This window comes from Mesoplodon mirus (genome assembly GCF_964341445.2).
Source record: "Mesoplodon mirus genome assembly, chromosome: 1".
Lineage (NCBI taxonomy): Eukaryota > Metazoa > Chordata > Mammalia > Artiodactyla > Ziphiidae > Mesoplodon > Mesoplodon mirus.
In genome coordinates this window covers 36,773,025-36,787,045 of record NC_138976.1, presented here as the reverse complement: position 1 = coordinate 36,787,045, position 14,021 = coordinate 36,773,025, and the positions used below count along the sequence as shown (strand labels likewise).

The window sequence follows — 14,021 nt, the reverse complement described above, 5'->3', positions numbered from 1 at the left end:
AATTCTTTTCAGACTTCTAGGTATCTCAGTTTCATATTTTTAGATCATTGGAACATTTTTAACGTATCTTAATCAACTGACCAAATGAGGAGAATTGAAAATACAAAATAAAAATTTTTAATTACTTTAGTTGTTCATGCCATTAGTTCCTGTTTGAGGAAATGTGTCAGGAGTGCCCAAGACAACCCCCAAGTTGATGATTTGTTAGGAGTATTCACAGCGCTGAAAATATTCTTGTACTCAAAGCAAATTCAGCAAAGGGAGAAAGGGCATGGATCAAAGTCCAGAGGAAACTAGGAGGAAGCTTCCAAGAGTCCTCTACTAGGAGAGTCACACAGAACATGCTTGACTTCCCCAGCAACGAGTTGTGATAATGTTTGTAAAATGTTGTCTACCAGGGAAACTTGTCAGACACTTAGTGCCCAGGGCTTTTATTAAGAGCTAGTTACGAATCAAAACTCTAGATTCCAAAAAGAAAGCAGGTGTTCAATAGAAACCACATTGTTTGAACAAACAGTTTAGGCACAGCGTGTCTCTCTTATCAGCCACTCTTTTGAAAAGAGCTTACCTGAGAAAGAAGCCAACAGAGGAAAGAAGAGCAAAGAGATTAAGAGAGCCATTGTCTCAGTGACATTGTTTGAGTCCCTGGGTCCAAAAGTGTCTTCTCCTGGACCCCTTAGTGATATAAGCCAATAAATTTCTTTTTCGTTGCTTGGAGTACTTAAAGTGGATAAAGATAGTAGAAATATCCACCCACAGCTCGAGTCACATCTGATGTGCTTAATAACTATAGACAGGAAAATAGCGGTGTTTTTTAAAATTACTGAGATATAACTGAAATATACGATTGTGTACCTTCAAGGAGTACACTCTGTTGATTTGATACATTTATATACTGTAATATAATTACCACCTTAGTATTAGTTAACACCTCTATCACGTCATATAATGATCATTTAAAAGAGTGTTTTTTCTAACAGTTCAGGGAAAAGACCCAGGGAGGATTCTAGTTATCCTGGCTCTGGTCATATGTTCATATCTGAACCTGATACCTTGGCCAGGTACTTGGCTAGGCTTCAGTCACATAGCCATCCCTGGGGCTAGTAAGGGGATGAGTTAAACTTTTCTACACACACACACACACACACACGCACACTCAGCATCTCCTAGATTTAACGGTACTATTGAAGAATGGAGGTGGAACTGTTGTTACAAAAGAGTGCTGAGTGGACCAAAAAAACGAGTCTGCCACACAAGCATTGTTTTAGCTAGGTTATTCTAAAAACTTTATAAAACGTGAAAAATAAAATGAATTTTAGTAAGTATAGTCAGACATCAAATGAGTAGAATATAATAATATAATTTTTTTTAGGTACTATCTTACAGAAAAGACACTTCATCACCTAGCTTTGATTTATGCAGCTTTGGTTTCATCTGGGCTAAAATCAGAAGAACTGGATGTAAAGGTATTCTTTTTCTATATGTTTGTTTGTATTTTTCATAAACCAAAATTTATGAAATCTGAAACTCAACTGCCCAGTGAGAAGAAACATTAAATGGGTAAACTAAAAAACACTTAAAAGCCATATAAAGAACAGTTTCAAATTAACAAATATTCTTTCCACTTAAATTTCTGCTCTAAAAGCCTTTAATGAATTTAAATTCATATTTTATCTCTTCATTACTACTTAGATTTTTTGAAACGGGTCAGGATATGAATAAAAATAAATATCCCTTGATCAAAAATGTTCACTTATGAGAGACATACTGTTTTTATCTGCTGTAAAATGGAAATCTTATGACATATGAATAGAGCAATATCTTGGTGATCTCTAATCAGTCTCCTTTCTTGCCTTTTTTTCAATGTCCCTCTCTGAAGTTTATACATTTCCCCAAAATTCAGGGCTCAGTCCTCTACTATTATCACTTTATATTCTTTCCTTGATAAACTCAGACATTCCCACAAATTTAGCTTTCATTTTTAGGAAAATCCTTAAAATTTTTCTAACTTTTCTTAAGGTCTGCACCTATATTCTAGAATTCTACTGGAAATCCCCACATGAATATCCCACAGGTACCTCAAATTCTGCATATCCAAAACACAACTTCTCATCCTCCCCCAAACTTGATGTTGACCTAAAACAAGTAGACTGCCAGTTATTTCTGCAGCAAAAATGGGTTTATATGGGATCAACAAACAATTGCAACTCAGGGCCTGCAACCAGGCAAGCCATATGCAAGTCCGGGCACAACAAGGTGAGGTGAAATCTTTTAAAGAGGGGAAAAGGAAGTTGGGAGGGGTATAGTAAATAAAGAGTCCATTGGAGGAGTTGAGAGTTCGAAGTATAGTAGGTTTTTATTGGCTGAGTTGTGACAGCCTCTTATTGGCTGAGCTCTTGCTAGGAAAGAAGAGGAAGTCTTTCTTCCTATTGAATTGTACTATCATGGTAGGGCATGAGAGCTCCTCCTGCTGGTCTCCCAACTCTATTTTAATTAAGGTTTCTGTTAGTATTTTACATCTAGTTTATGGCATCACTATTCTAATCTAATCAGTAGCTAAATCTTCCTTTTAACTCTGCAGTGTCTCTAGAGTGTGCCTCTCCTTTCTACTCCCATTGCTATTTCCCTAAATTCAGGCCTTCACCTCTCACTTGGCGTTCTAAAGTAACTTCCTAATTAATCTCTTTATTTCTACTCTTTTCCCACTCCCTTGCATCATGTATATTGACACCAATTACATTTCTGAAATACAGCTGTGAATATTTCACTCCCTAGACTGTAAGCATAAAAGAAAGGGAACGTGCTTTTCATTTTTGTCTTCCTAGCACCAAGCACAGAGCCTACATAGTAGGCTCTTTATAAATATTTGTTGTTGAATTGAATTTTTGTGCTCAAAAGACCTTCTGTAGGTTCCTACTTCATCAAAATAGAGTTAACCTCAGGTGGATTCAAACTCCTCCATGATTTGACCCCTAGTAATCCTTCCTTTAACATCATTTTACTCACCTTTTCCTGAATATGCCCCCACCTCTCAGCCATCTGATTCTGTCCTGTCTTCCCCCAGAAATACTATTCCCCATCCCCTTACTGCCAGTCTTCATAGTTCTGACTTTTTCTACCCAGCTCAAATACCACCTCCTTTAAAAAATTTGCACCAGTTATACTCTCTCAAGATGAATCTCTCCTCCCATCCTCCTAATAATGCTTTATACCTTTATTATAATATGAGGTCTTTGTTCATATATCCTCCACCCTGGATGGTGAGAACTAGGCCCTTTTCTTCGTAAAACCTATAGCATCTAGCACAGTGTTTTGTACATAGTAAAAATATTCAACAAACATCTACTAAATAGAATTCAGTGAAAGCAGAACCTGTTAAGAAAATCAACAAATGATCTATTTGAAATAGAATCCAGATAATTTTGATCCTGTGATGCATGTTAAACATAGAAGGAAAATTCTTAGAAAAGTTATCTAAATAAATATAAATTTGTCTCATTTATTCATTCAAGTGAGGTTTTACCACTTAATCAGCCTCTTTTCTCTTCAGCTAATAGAAAGCAGTCATATACAAAATATGCTTTAGAAAATCATTTTAAAAATCTATACATGGTGTATCTGATACCAGAAAGTGACCCTATTCAGGTACAGTGACATGATCCACAGAGGACATGTTCCAAGGAAGGCATTTGGAGATGAAATAGGAGGTACTGCTCAGGCACAGTCTATTCCAAATGAAAGTCTGTTCCCACCTGGATCAAACTACTCCAAAAGCTTTTCAAGTTTACGTAATAATCTTAAAAGTATGTCCATTTTTCCATGGAATTTGAGAAACAAGATGACTAATTTGCTCTAATTCTTGTATCAATGTATCACCAATACTCAAGCCTCCCATTCTCCTAACTTGATGACCTTATGACATTAAAGGGGGTTCCCTAGACTCGTATTATTTTAGAATACATTTAGTAATATGGCTTTTGGCCTCTTAGGCCAAAACAATCCATCAGGTTGGATTATTTTTTTATTTCCAAGCATCTGGAGAGCCTAGCCATAAAGGGAATATTAAGAAATTTAAGTACATTTTCTTAAACTAAAAGAAAATACAGCTAGTAGTGTCATGCCATATTTTACTCTAGTATAAAAAAATTCTATAAATTTCTTATGAATTCTCTTTGCAGAAAAATGCATAGATACACACATATGCAAATTTTTGAAAACAATGTTAGCAGGGGTTCTTGAATCTCCCAAAGTCTAGCCATGAGCTCCAGAATCCTTACCCTTAAATTAAGGTAATATTCATTACCATTATAAAATTATGCCCTTTAAAATAAAATTTATATTTAAATAAAAGTCTCAAAACGTCCAAAACTTTTAATAAAATAAATTTGGAATCAAACAGTGTGTTTCTGTGTACTCTATATATTTAATATAAAAAGAAAATCCTTCTTTAGCATACATATACCCCCAGGCATATGCTAGCAGTTTTGTATTTGTTATTCTTGTGGAAGAAAAAAAATGTCATAATTATTTTGTGAGGTTTGTACAGTCTTTGTTTCTTAAATTTCCACTACAGGACAGAATATTCATATTTTTAAGATGTGATTGTTTAGGGCAGTGTTCTCTATCCACATTAAACTGCTAACCCATGAACTATCTTTCCTTCAACCAAAGCCAAAAGACGAAGAAGAAGATAAAAATAGAAATGAAAGGGGAAGGAAAAAGCTGGCATTTCAGAAGAGAGAAGGGCATGGAGGAAAACACAAGAGACAGGAAGTAGGGGATATTAAGAAATTCTTTTTAGAGTTAAGTTTAACACACACACACATCACACATTTTTGGCAGCGGTATCTTACCATCAAGTAAGCCAAAACTGGATGAACAATTCCAAGAATACTCTAAATCAGAACATATTCTTCTTTTTGAATACAGCATCAAATTAATCTGTAAATATCCTTATTTTTCAACGTTGTTTTTGAAAAATCTTGCACTATTGTTTAATTCTTATTTTTATTTGAGAACTATTAAGTTTAACCTAGAAAAAGCAAAATATTAATTATTGCTAGTGACATCCAAATTGCTTTTTTTCTAATACAGATGAAATAAAACACCAAATATGTTTAAAAGGTTTTATTAATAAATGCCAAATGGAAGTGAAGAATAACAATTTAGTTCCAAAAATTAGAAACTACAAGAATATCATATTTAAAGAAGGAAAGTAAATTGTTCATCCTCACAAATAAAACATCCTGGATTTCACATAGATAAATTAGTAAATTATATCTAAAATAGTGTACAAAGATTAGAATCTTCTGGGTTTTTTTTTCCTCCTAATTGCAAACAATTTTTGAGTGATATATTTTGTTTCCTAGTATTTCCTATAATCTAACATAAAAAATATATTTTAGCTTAAAATTGCCCCAGGAGTGGAAGAGACTGCACTGCTAATTCGACAAATTGCTGACCACAATTTAATGACCTCGAAGAGGGATCCTCATGAATGGTTGGATAAATCCTGGCTTGAAGTTTCACCATCTAAGGTTTATTTCCTAATATATAAATTAGATATTTGCAAAGCAAATATAAATACATGTACTTGAATTCTTTTTCTGGTACCATTTTCTTGTTCTATCATGCTTGCATGAGCATATGTAACAATAGCCATAATGCACAGCACTTATTTAGACAGTTTTCCAGAATTATGAGTATCTTTCAATCTCATAGAACTGTTTTTTTAATAAATTTATTTACTTTTGGCTGTGTTGGGTCTTCGTCGCTGCACGTGGGCTTTCTCTAGTTGCAGCGAGCGGGGGCTACTTTTCGTTGTGGCACACAGGCTTCTCATTGCAATGGCTTCTCTTTGTGGCGGAGCATGGGCTCTAGGCACGCGGGCTTCAGTAGTTGTCGCTCGCAGGCTTAGTTGCTCCATGGCATGTGGGATCTTCCCAGACCAGGGCTCGAACCCCTGTCCCCTGCATTGGCAGGCGGATTCTTCCAAGAACCTTTATTTGGTCACACTGAAATCTGATTTCAATATAATTTTCAAATGTCACAAAATAGTCTTTTCCCCCCCAACCATTTAAAAATGTAAAAACCATCCTTAGCTCTTGGCCTGTTAAAAGGTAAACAGTTACATTAAAATCCTGAAGTTGATTTGAGGGCAGGCGGATTCTTAACCACTGCACTACCAGGGAAGTCCCTCACAGAACTATTTTAATGGGATCTTTTATAATGAACTTTCAAATCTAACTTATTATAAGGTGATCTAATGGCTTCAATGTCTAATATTTTTAAAATATAATAATTTTTCTAATTCCTACATTTCAGCATTCAAAAATAGTAGGTATATTATGAGAATAGCAAAATTCTATCATTCTGTGATTTGTCAGTAACTCAATTATATAATTGAAAGTAGAGTTATGAAATAGTTATAAGATTAAATAGTTAATTTTTAGAAATTCCTTTTGTTTAAGCATAAATATTTCCAGGCTTTCATACCAACCTAGTGTTTCTGTTACCTTTATTTTTAATGTATTCAAATCCTGAAGCCATGAGAAAAGAATGATGAAGATCATTATGTACTAACTTGGAATGACCTTCAAAATATATTAAGTGAAATATGAAAGTTGCAGTGCAGAGCATGCAGCACACTACCATTGTGTAAAACAAGGGGAAATTAATATTTATATGTATTTGTTTGTAAATGAATAAAATATCTCTGGAAGGATACCAAGAAATTATACCATTGATTATCTCTAGAGAGAACTGAGGTAATGGAGTAGGAATGAGACTTTTCACCGTATACCTTTTAGTGCCTTTTGAACTTTACCTACAGAAAAAATAAAATTTTAAAACAAATAAATAAAATAGTCATATATATTAAATCATAGAACTTTTACATGCCTAACAGAACATAGCACTATCAACAAGTATGGGTATAATTAATTATGACATATATGTATGTATGTGCAATTTCCTTCCTACAAAGGCACGTCCAATCTACTCACATGTCTGTCATTTGATAAACTAAAAGAGGGTGCAAAAAGCCAGTGTAACCCATAAAAAAAAAAAAAGAAATTTGGCAATAAAGGTGGCTGCTACATTTCTAGACATTTATGAGATCTCTCTGAAAATGTATATTTTTAGACTGTTAGGGTCAGTTCTGGTTGATAGTAATTCTTCCTGTACTTTTCACAATAAGCCTTTCCTGAAATTATAACATCTGTTAGATATCATAAACATAGCTCATTTAACCAAACCATGATAGTATATGGTCTACAAAGGGAGAGCTAAAGAAATCTTGAGCTATATAACTAAGTCCCCTAAAACAGCGGTCCCCAACCTTTTTGGCACCAGGGGCCGGTTTCGTGGAAGACAGTTTTTCCACGGACTTGGGTGGGGCGGGATGGTTCAGGCGGTAATGCGAGCGATGGGGAGCGGCAGATGAAGCTTCGCTCGCTGGCCCTCTGCCACCTCCTGCTGTGCGGGCGGGGGGCTGGGGAACCCTGCCCTGAAAGGTAGAAGAGCTGTCATTAGATAAAACGATCGCGATTTGAAGGAAATGGACTGTAATGAGTCTCTTTGGATGAGTGATTAGACTGAATGAACTTTAAGATCCTTCCCAATTCTGGGTGTATGAATCTTAACTGACAAACAAGTTTCCTTCCTCCTAGCCATACTTTTTCCCCCCAAGCATCTCAAATTGAGTGGTAGGTGCAACAACAAAAATTTTAATCTGCTGGAGTGAGTAGAGTAAGAAAAAAACCACTGGCTGATTATTCCTTACACTTTTTTCTAGGAAGAAATGTACTTACTTGAGTTTCCAAGTGTTAATCCATTGGTGGCTCAGCTCATGTTAAATAAAGGACCTTCACTGAACTGGATACTATTAGCAACTCTTTGTCAACTTCGGGAACTCCTACCTGAAGTTCCAGAAAAAGTGTTAAAGGTTAGCTATTTGAGATCCATATTCTTCTATGAGTTTATTTCCTTTGCATTTGAGTATCTATTTTTACCATAAGGGTTTTCAAAATGAAGTTATCCAGGTTTGTTTTGGACTTCACAGAGCAAAGAAATGATTTACTTAAACTAAATTTCATACAGAATTCTCATTGGTCGTCAATCACATTATATATTTTAAAGCTATCTTATATAGATAATTCTGTACAGATCATTTATCACACTTCAAATCATTTTGAAGTGTTATACTGCCCACAGATATTCAATTACACACTCTATTCATATGTGTTTACATTATCTCTTCCAAATAATCCTGAAGCCCTTCTTTATAGTAGTAGCTAAAGAGAACTTTAGCCTTATCAGTAAGTTTCTTTAATTTTTATGAAGGAAATGGTATTCATGTAAATTGTGTAACTAAAACTTTTATTTTAAATGATTAGAAAATAGATGCAAATTACAATAAGTTTTTCTTTTAATGGAGCCTAATTAAGTTATGTTCTCACTACATGGATCAATATAATACCTTTGGATGGACTCCTTATTTATATTTTTCCTTATTTCCATTTAGATAAGTGTCATCACTTATATTTACTTGACTGATGTTTATGTTGTATTTTTATTATATTAATTAATTTTTAAATTTTTTTTAGCATTTTTGTGACATCACTTCCTTATTCAAGATTAGTCCTTCTGTAACAAAATCACCTCAAATTTCATCACCTCAGGAAAATAGGAATCAAACTAGTGCCTTTACTTCTCAGACTTCAACTTCTGGCTCTTCAGATTCTGTCATTCAAGAACATAATGAATATTACCAATATTCAGACTTAGGAGAGACAGTGCATGAAGACACAAACAACGCTTCAAATTATAACTCTTCCCTTATGAAACTAGAAGAAATGCCATGCATTTTACCACCTGTGACTTCTTACAATCAGACCAGCTACTGGAAAGAGTCCAGTTGTAACCCTAACATAGTGCAGAATAATTCTTTCCTAACTAATATAGAAGCAAGGAATGTGTCTGGTAGTTCCTTTCTGAACCAGAATGATTCAGAGTCAGATGTCTTTTCTTTGGGTCTAACAGCAATGAATTGTGAAACCATGATATCACCAATTGACACTCAGAAGAGAGTTACCCCTAACTTTATAAATTATCAGAAAAAGGGAACACATGAAGCAAAAGGACCTACAAATAAAGAATTGTCTGCCCCTGTCTTTTCACTAGAGGGTTCTCAATCTCCTCTTCATTGGAACTTTAAGAGGAATGTATGGCAACAACAGAATCACTCATTCAACTTACAATATGGTGCAGAGCAGAATACATGTGACAAATGGTACTCTCAGAAAGGTAATTTATTCACTAATCAGCAAAAATGTCTGTCAGATGAGTTAGAAGGCTTCATATGTGAAAGTTCAAATGCTGAGACTAAAAAGACTTTCTGGAAAGAATCACCATCCGTCCCCAGTTTGGATTTATTTTGTGCTTCTGATTCTAATGTAAGTCAAAACGAATTCAACAGTCTTTATTTCTACCAAAGAGCTGGAAAATGTTTAGGACAGAAAAGGCACTCTGTATCTTCATCTAACCCAGGAGACAAGAAATCATTAACAGGTAATACTGTCTATAGTTGATAAAACTACTCTCTAATGTAATTTTAAAAGATAGACTCATCTCCAAGTTAAAAAAAAATTTTGTTTTAATTACTACACTTAAGAATCTTCAATAACTTTGGCATCAAAGAAAATCAAAATTCTAATTATAGACTTTTAAGAAAATAAAGGCAAAGAAAATAGGTCAAATTCTCGTAACTTTAGATGAACTAAACATTTAACTTAAGAAGTTACAAGTAAAAACATGGAACAAATCTAAGTCAAGCAGAAGACTAAGATTAACAAAGATTAAATAAAGAAATTAGTGAATTAGAAAAGTAGCCTCTCTGTCAAGCAGGGATATTTAATGAGCTAACGTTTATTAAGAACTTATTATATTTTCTTTATGTGGATTTTTTAATTTTGACAATCCTATTAAATAGATACTACTATTGGCTCTCTATTTTACAGTTGATGTTTCTGAACATTTAGTCATATCAATTTTTTAAAAGAACAATTTTATTTTCTCACTTCTGGTAATTATACCTTTTATTTCTGTGTTATTTCTTATTGCCTTGGCCTAAGCATTTATAACAAAATATTAAGTTCTGATGCTCATACAAAGGTGGCCTTACTATGATGGGGAAAAAACAAAAAGAAAGGAGAAGCTGGAAGCTTCAAAACTCCTCTTTTGACCAGGCCATTTTGTGAGGCCAAAAGTGGCCCAGAAAATCTTATATTCTTTGTTTTATTAAAAGAGGAATACTCGGGGCTTCCTTGGTGGCGCAGTGGTTGAGAGTCTGCCTGCCGATGCAGGGGACACGGGTTCGTGCCCGGTCCGGGAGGATCCCACATGCCACGGAGCGGCTGGGCCCGTGAGCCATGGCCGCTGAGCCTGCGCGTCCGGAGCCTGGGCTCCGCAACGGGAGAGGCCACAACAGTGCGAGGCCCGAGTACCGAAGAAAAAAAAAGGAAAAAAAGAGGAACACTCAAACTATATAAGTCCCAGACTCACAAAACTTGGATTTGGTCCCATTTAATAGTCATAATTTGTTTTGTTCCTGATTTTAAGGGAAAATATTCTATCTCTAGTTTTGTAAAATTTTTGTGAGGAGTAGATGCTGAATTTTATTCAAACTCTTTTTGGTCCCTATTGGGGAAAATCAAACATGTTCTCTCTGTTGACATTAATGTAAATGTTTACAGGTTTACTAATAATCATTTTTGTCATTTCTGTGATAAACCTAATTGGCTCTTTTTTAAAATATCTTTATTGGAGTATAATTGCTTTATAATGTTATGTTACAGTTTCTGCTGTACAACAAAGTGAATCAGCTGTATGTATACATATATCCCCATATCCCCCTAATTGGCTTTTAAGGAATGATTTTTTACAATATTCTATTAAATATGGTTGCTAATATTTATTTGATTTTCATATCTACATTCATAATGAAATTAATTTATTGTGCTCTATTTGTACTCCGTAACAGTCTGACATGAAGGTGATTCTGGCTTCATAAATGAACTGGATGAAAATTTCATCTTTTTTCCGCCCTGGAACAAATTAAGCATGTGAATTACTGTATATTTTTTTAACATAGGGCATCCATATGTATGAGATAACCCATTTTTTCAATGAGAAGATCGCAGAAATTATTTTTTAATAAATTTTAGTATTTAAGGTTTTAGGGATATAGATGGAATAGTCAATGTCTACCTATATTTTAATTCATTAATTTAGTTATAAATATATTTTAAAATCATATATCATAAAAATAATGTTGGTTTAAAAATATTGCTTTTTTCCACTTTGCAATTATTTTTATAAAATAACTGAATTCAAACAGAACAAGAATAAATTTTTTTTTTTTGGCGGTACACGGGCCTCTCACTATTGTGGCCTCTCCCGTTGCGGAGCACAGGCTCTGGACGTGCAGGCTCAGCAGCCATGGCTCACGGGCCTAGCTGCTCTGCAGCATGTGGGATCTTTCCGGACCAGGGCACGAACCCGTGTCCCCTGCATCGGCAGGCGGACTCTCAACCACTGTGCCACCAGGGAAGCCCTAACAAGAATCTTTGATGCTAGTATCTTCATTATCACTACGGCAACTTTTGACTTTTTTACTGTGGTTTTCCATAGCACATCATTACCTCCAAATATGCTGTTTAAGATGTAACACTTTTTGAATTCATATTGATGCAACCCTAGAAAACTTGTCCAGAGCCATTGGTATAACCTCAAGATAATTTTCCGTTTGTTCTGAATGTATATTTGTGATCTCTATGATAAAATTATTGATTTCATTTCCTTTTTTTTTTTTTTTTTGCGGTATGCGGGCCTCTCACTGTTATGGTCTCTCCTGTTGCGGAGCACAGGCTCCGGACGCGCAGGCTCAGCAGCCATGGCTCACGGGCCTAGCCGCTCCACGACATGTGGGATCTTCGCGGACCGGGGCACAAACCCACGTCCCCTGCATCGGCAGGTGGACTCTCAACCACTGTGCCACAGGGAAGCCCTGCATTGCCTTTTGAATTTGCTTATAATGGCACCCAACTCTTGCCATTGAGATTATATGGCCAGGAATAATTACTACTGTTTTAAATATTTTAGCCTCCCTTTTTATTGATTTAATGAATCACTCTCTATAAGTATCCAAATCTAGAATATTTCAGGCTAATGTGTCATATATAATACAATCATAAAAGATGAGTCTATACATGATCACTACCTATCATATATCAGAGCTCAGGATAAATTTCACAACATTACAGATATGCATTAAGAAACAGGCTTAATGAAGGAAAACTTAAAAGCAAGAGTCTTAAATCCAGGGAAATTTAATTGTTTGTACAAGGCATGAGCATACAAATACAAATACATGTATCTAACACTAATCAGTACTGGGCCTTTAAGAACAAGCACATATATGCTAAAAAAATGTAATTTTTAATAATTATTTTATCTCAGTTTGGAAATTTTAACACTTTGTAAATACATGATGAAGAGACAGGATCCACTTGAACAGCTGGAAAAAAAATACCTACACGTATTATTATCAGAAATAAAATGGTTTTCCTTTTCCTCCTTTTAACAGATTTCACGTGCTCACAGCTACCACCATTCAAAAAACAACGTCTAGTATATGAAAAAGTCCCTGGTAGACGTGATGGACAAACTCGTCTGAGGTTTTTTTGAAAGAAAGGATAAGTGCTGCATGCCACATTTCATTCTTTTTTATGATAAACCAGTAATAAAATGATTTAGGTTTGCTCATATATCAACAAAAATGCAATTGTTCTTTGATGTTCTCAGTGTTTCTACATTAAATTTTCATAATATATATCTTGCCTTATATCTTTGTAAGTAAAGTATTTTAATTAACATAATATTGTTATAATCCAAATAGCTCCCAGATTCACTTAAACATGAAAAGCCTTTTTTTTTTTTTAAGAGAAATAGAAAACCTTGCCAGATGTATATCAAAGGGTTGTTTGTTGTCTCCTGAAGGGCCTGCTGCCTCCACCTTTCCTCCAGCAAAAGCCTTTGAAATGAGCCTCCATCTCAGTCTGACCCTCTGAGTCCAGAAGGGAAGATCACCACAGTCAACCCTCCACTACCAAGAAAGTTAAAACCTAGGGCAAAATTGAAGTTAGAGAACTTCCAATTTAAATGCTGTCTTCATAAACAAAATTTTCAAACAAACCACTAAGAGAAAATATTTGCGACCCACATGACAGAAAAAGGGCACACATTCCTAATATACAAAGAATTCCTACAAATTGATAGGAAAAAAGACAACCTAATAGAAAAATGGGAAAATATATGAATAGATATTTCACAGAAGAAACAAGAATAGCCAATAAGCATTGAAACAATATGCATCTTCATTATTTATTAGGCAAATGCAAATTAAAACAATAAATTACTGCTTTTTCACGTATCAGATCAGCAAAATTTTTGAGAATTCCAGTGTCAGCATATGGGAGAAAGAACGCTTTCCTGTATTGTTGGTACATTTGGGGAGGATAGTTGGTATATTTTTACATGGATGATTGTAGGTTTCTAATTACTATAGTATTTGTATTCCATTGAATACATTTAAAAGAAAGATGTAATAATTTTATTTTAAAATGTCAATATTTCTTTTTTTTTTTTTTTTTTGCTGTACGCGGGCCTCTCACTGCTGTGGCCTCTCCCGTTGCAGAGCACAGGCTCCGGACACACAGGCTCCGCGGCCATGGCTCGCGGGCCCAGCCGCTCCGCGGCACGTGGGATCCTCTGGGATCGGGGCACGAACCCGCGTCCCCTGCATCGGCAGGCGGACTCTCAACCACTGCGCCACCAGGGAAGCCCCTAAAATGTCAATATTTCTAGTAAAATTTTATTCTTTGCACCTAATCAAAGTTCTGATGAAACTTTTACATGTCAACTCTAAAATGGAGGTATGTGGATTTGGGACGTCCTTTTTG

At 35.1% G+C, this 14,021-nt stretch overlaps 1 protein-coding gene across 1 annotated transcript in view; it reads left to right on the top strand.

Moving 5' to 3' along the window:
- Positions 1 to 12,747, top strand: part of SHOC1 (shortage in chiasmata 1) — a gene marked incomplete at its 3' end in the record, with an annotated part of 84,624 nt that extends 71,877 nt beyond the window's left edge. The window contains exons 24-28 of the mRNA XM_082623180.1: positions 1,373 to 1,466; positions 5,406 to 5,537; positions 7,796 to 7,945; positions 8,607 to 9,570; positions 12,647 to 12,747. Of these exons, the coding sequence (XP_082479306.1) occupies positions 1,373 to 1,466; positions 5,406 to 5,537; positions 7,796 to 7,945; positions 8,607 to 9,570; positions 12,647 to 12,747 (1,441 nt within the window). The remainder of the gene's footprint in view (positions 1 to 1,372; positions 1,467 to 5,405; positions 5,538 to 7,795; positions 7,946 to 8,606; positions 9,571 to 12,646) is intronic.
- Between the last annotated feature and the right edge of the window lie 1,274 nt (positions 12,748 to 14,021).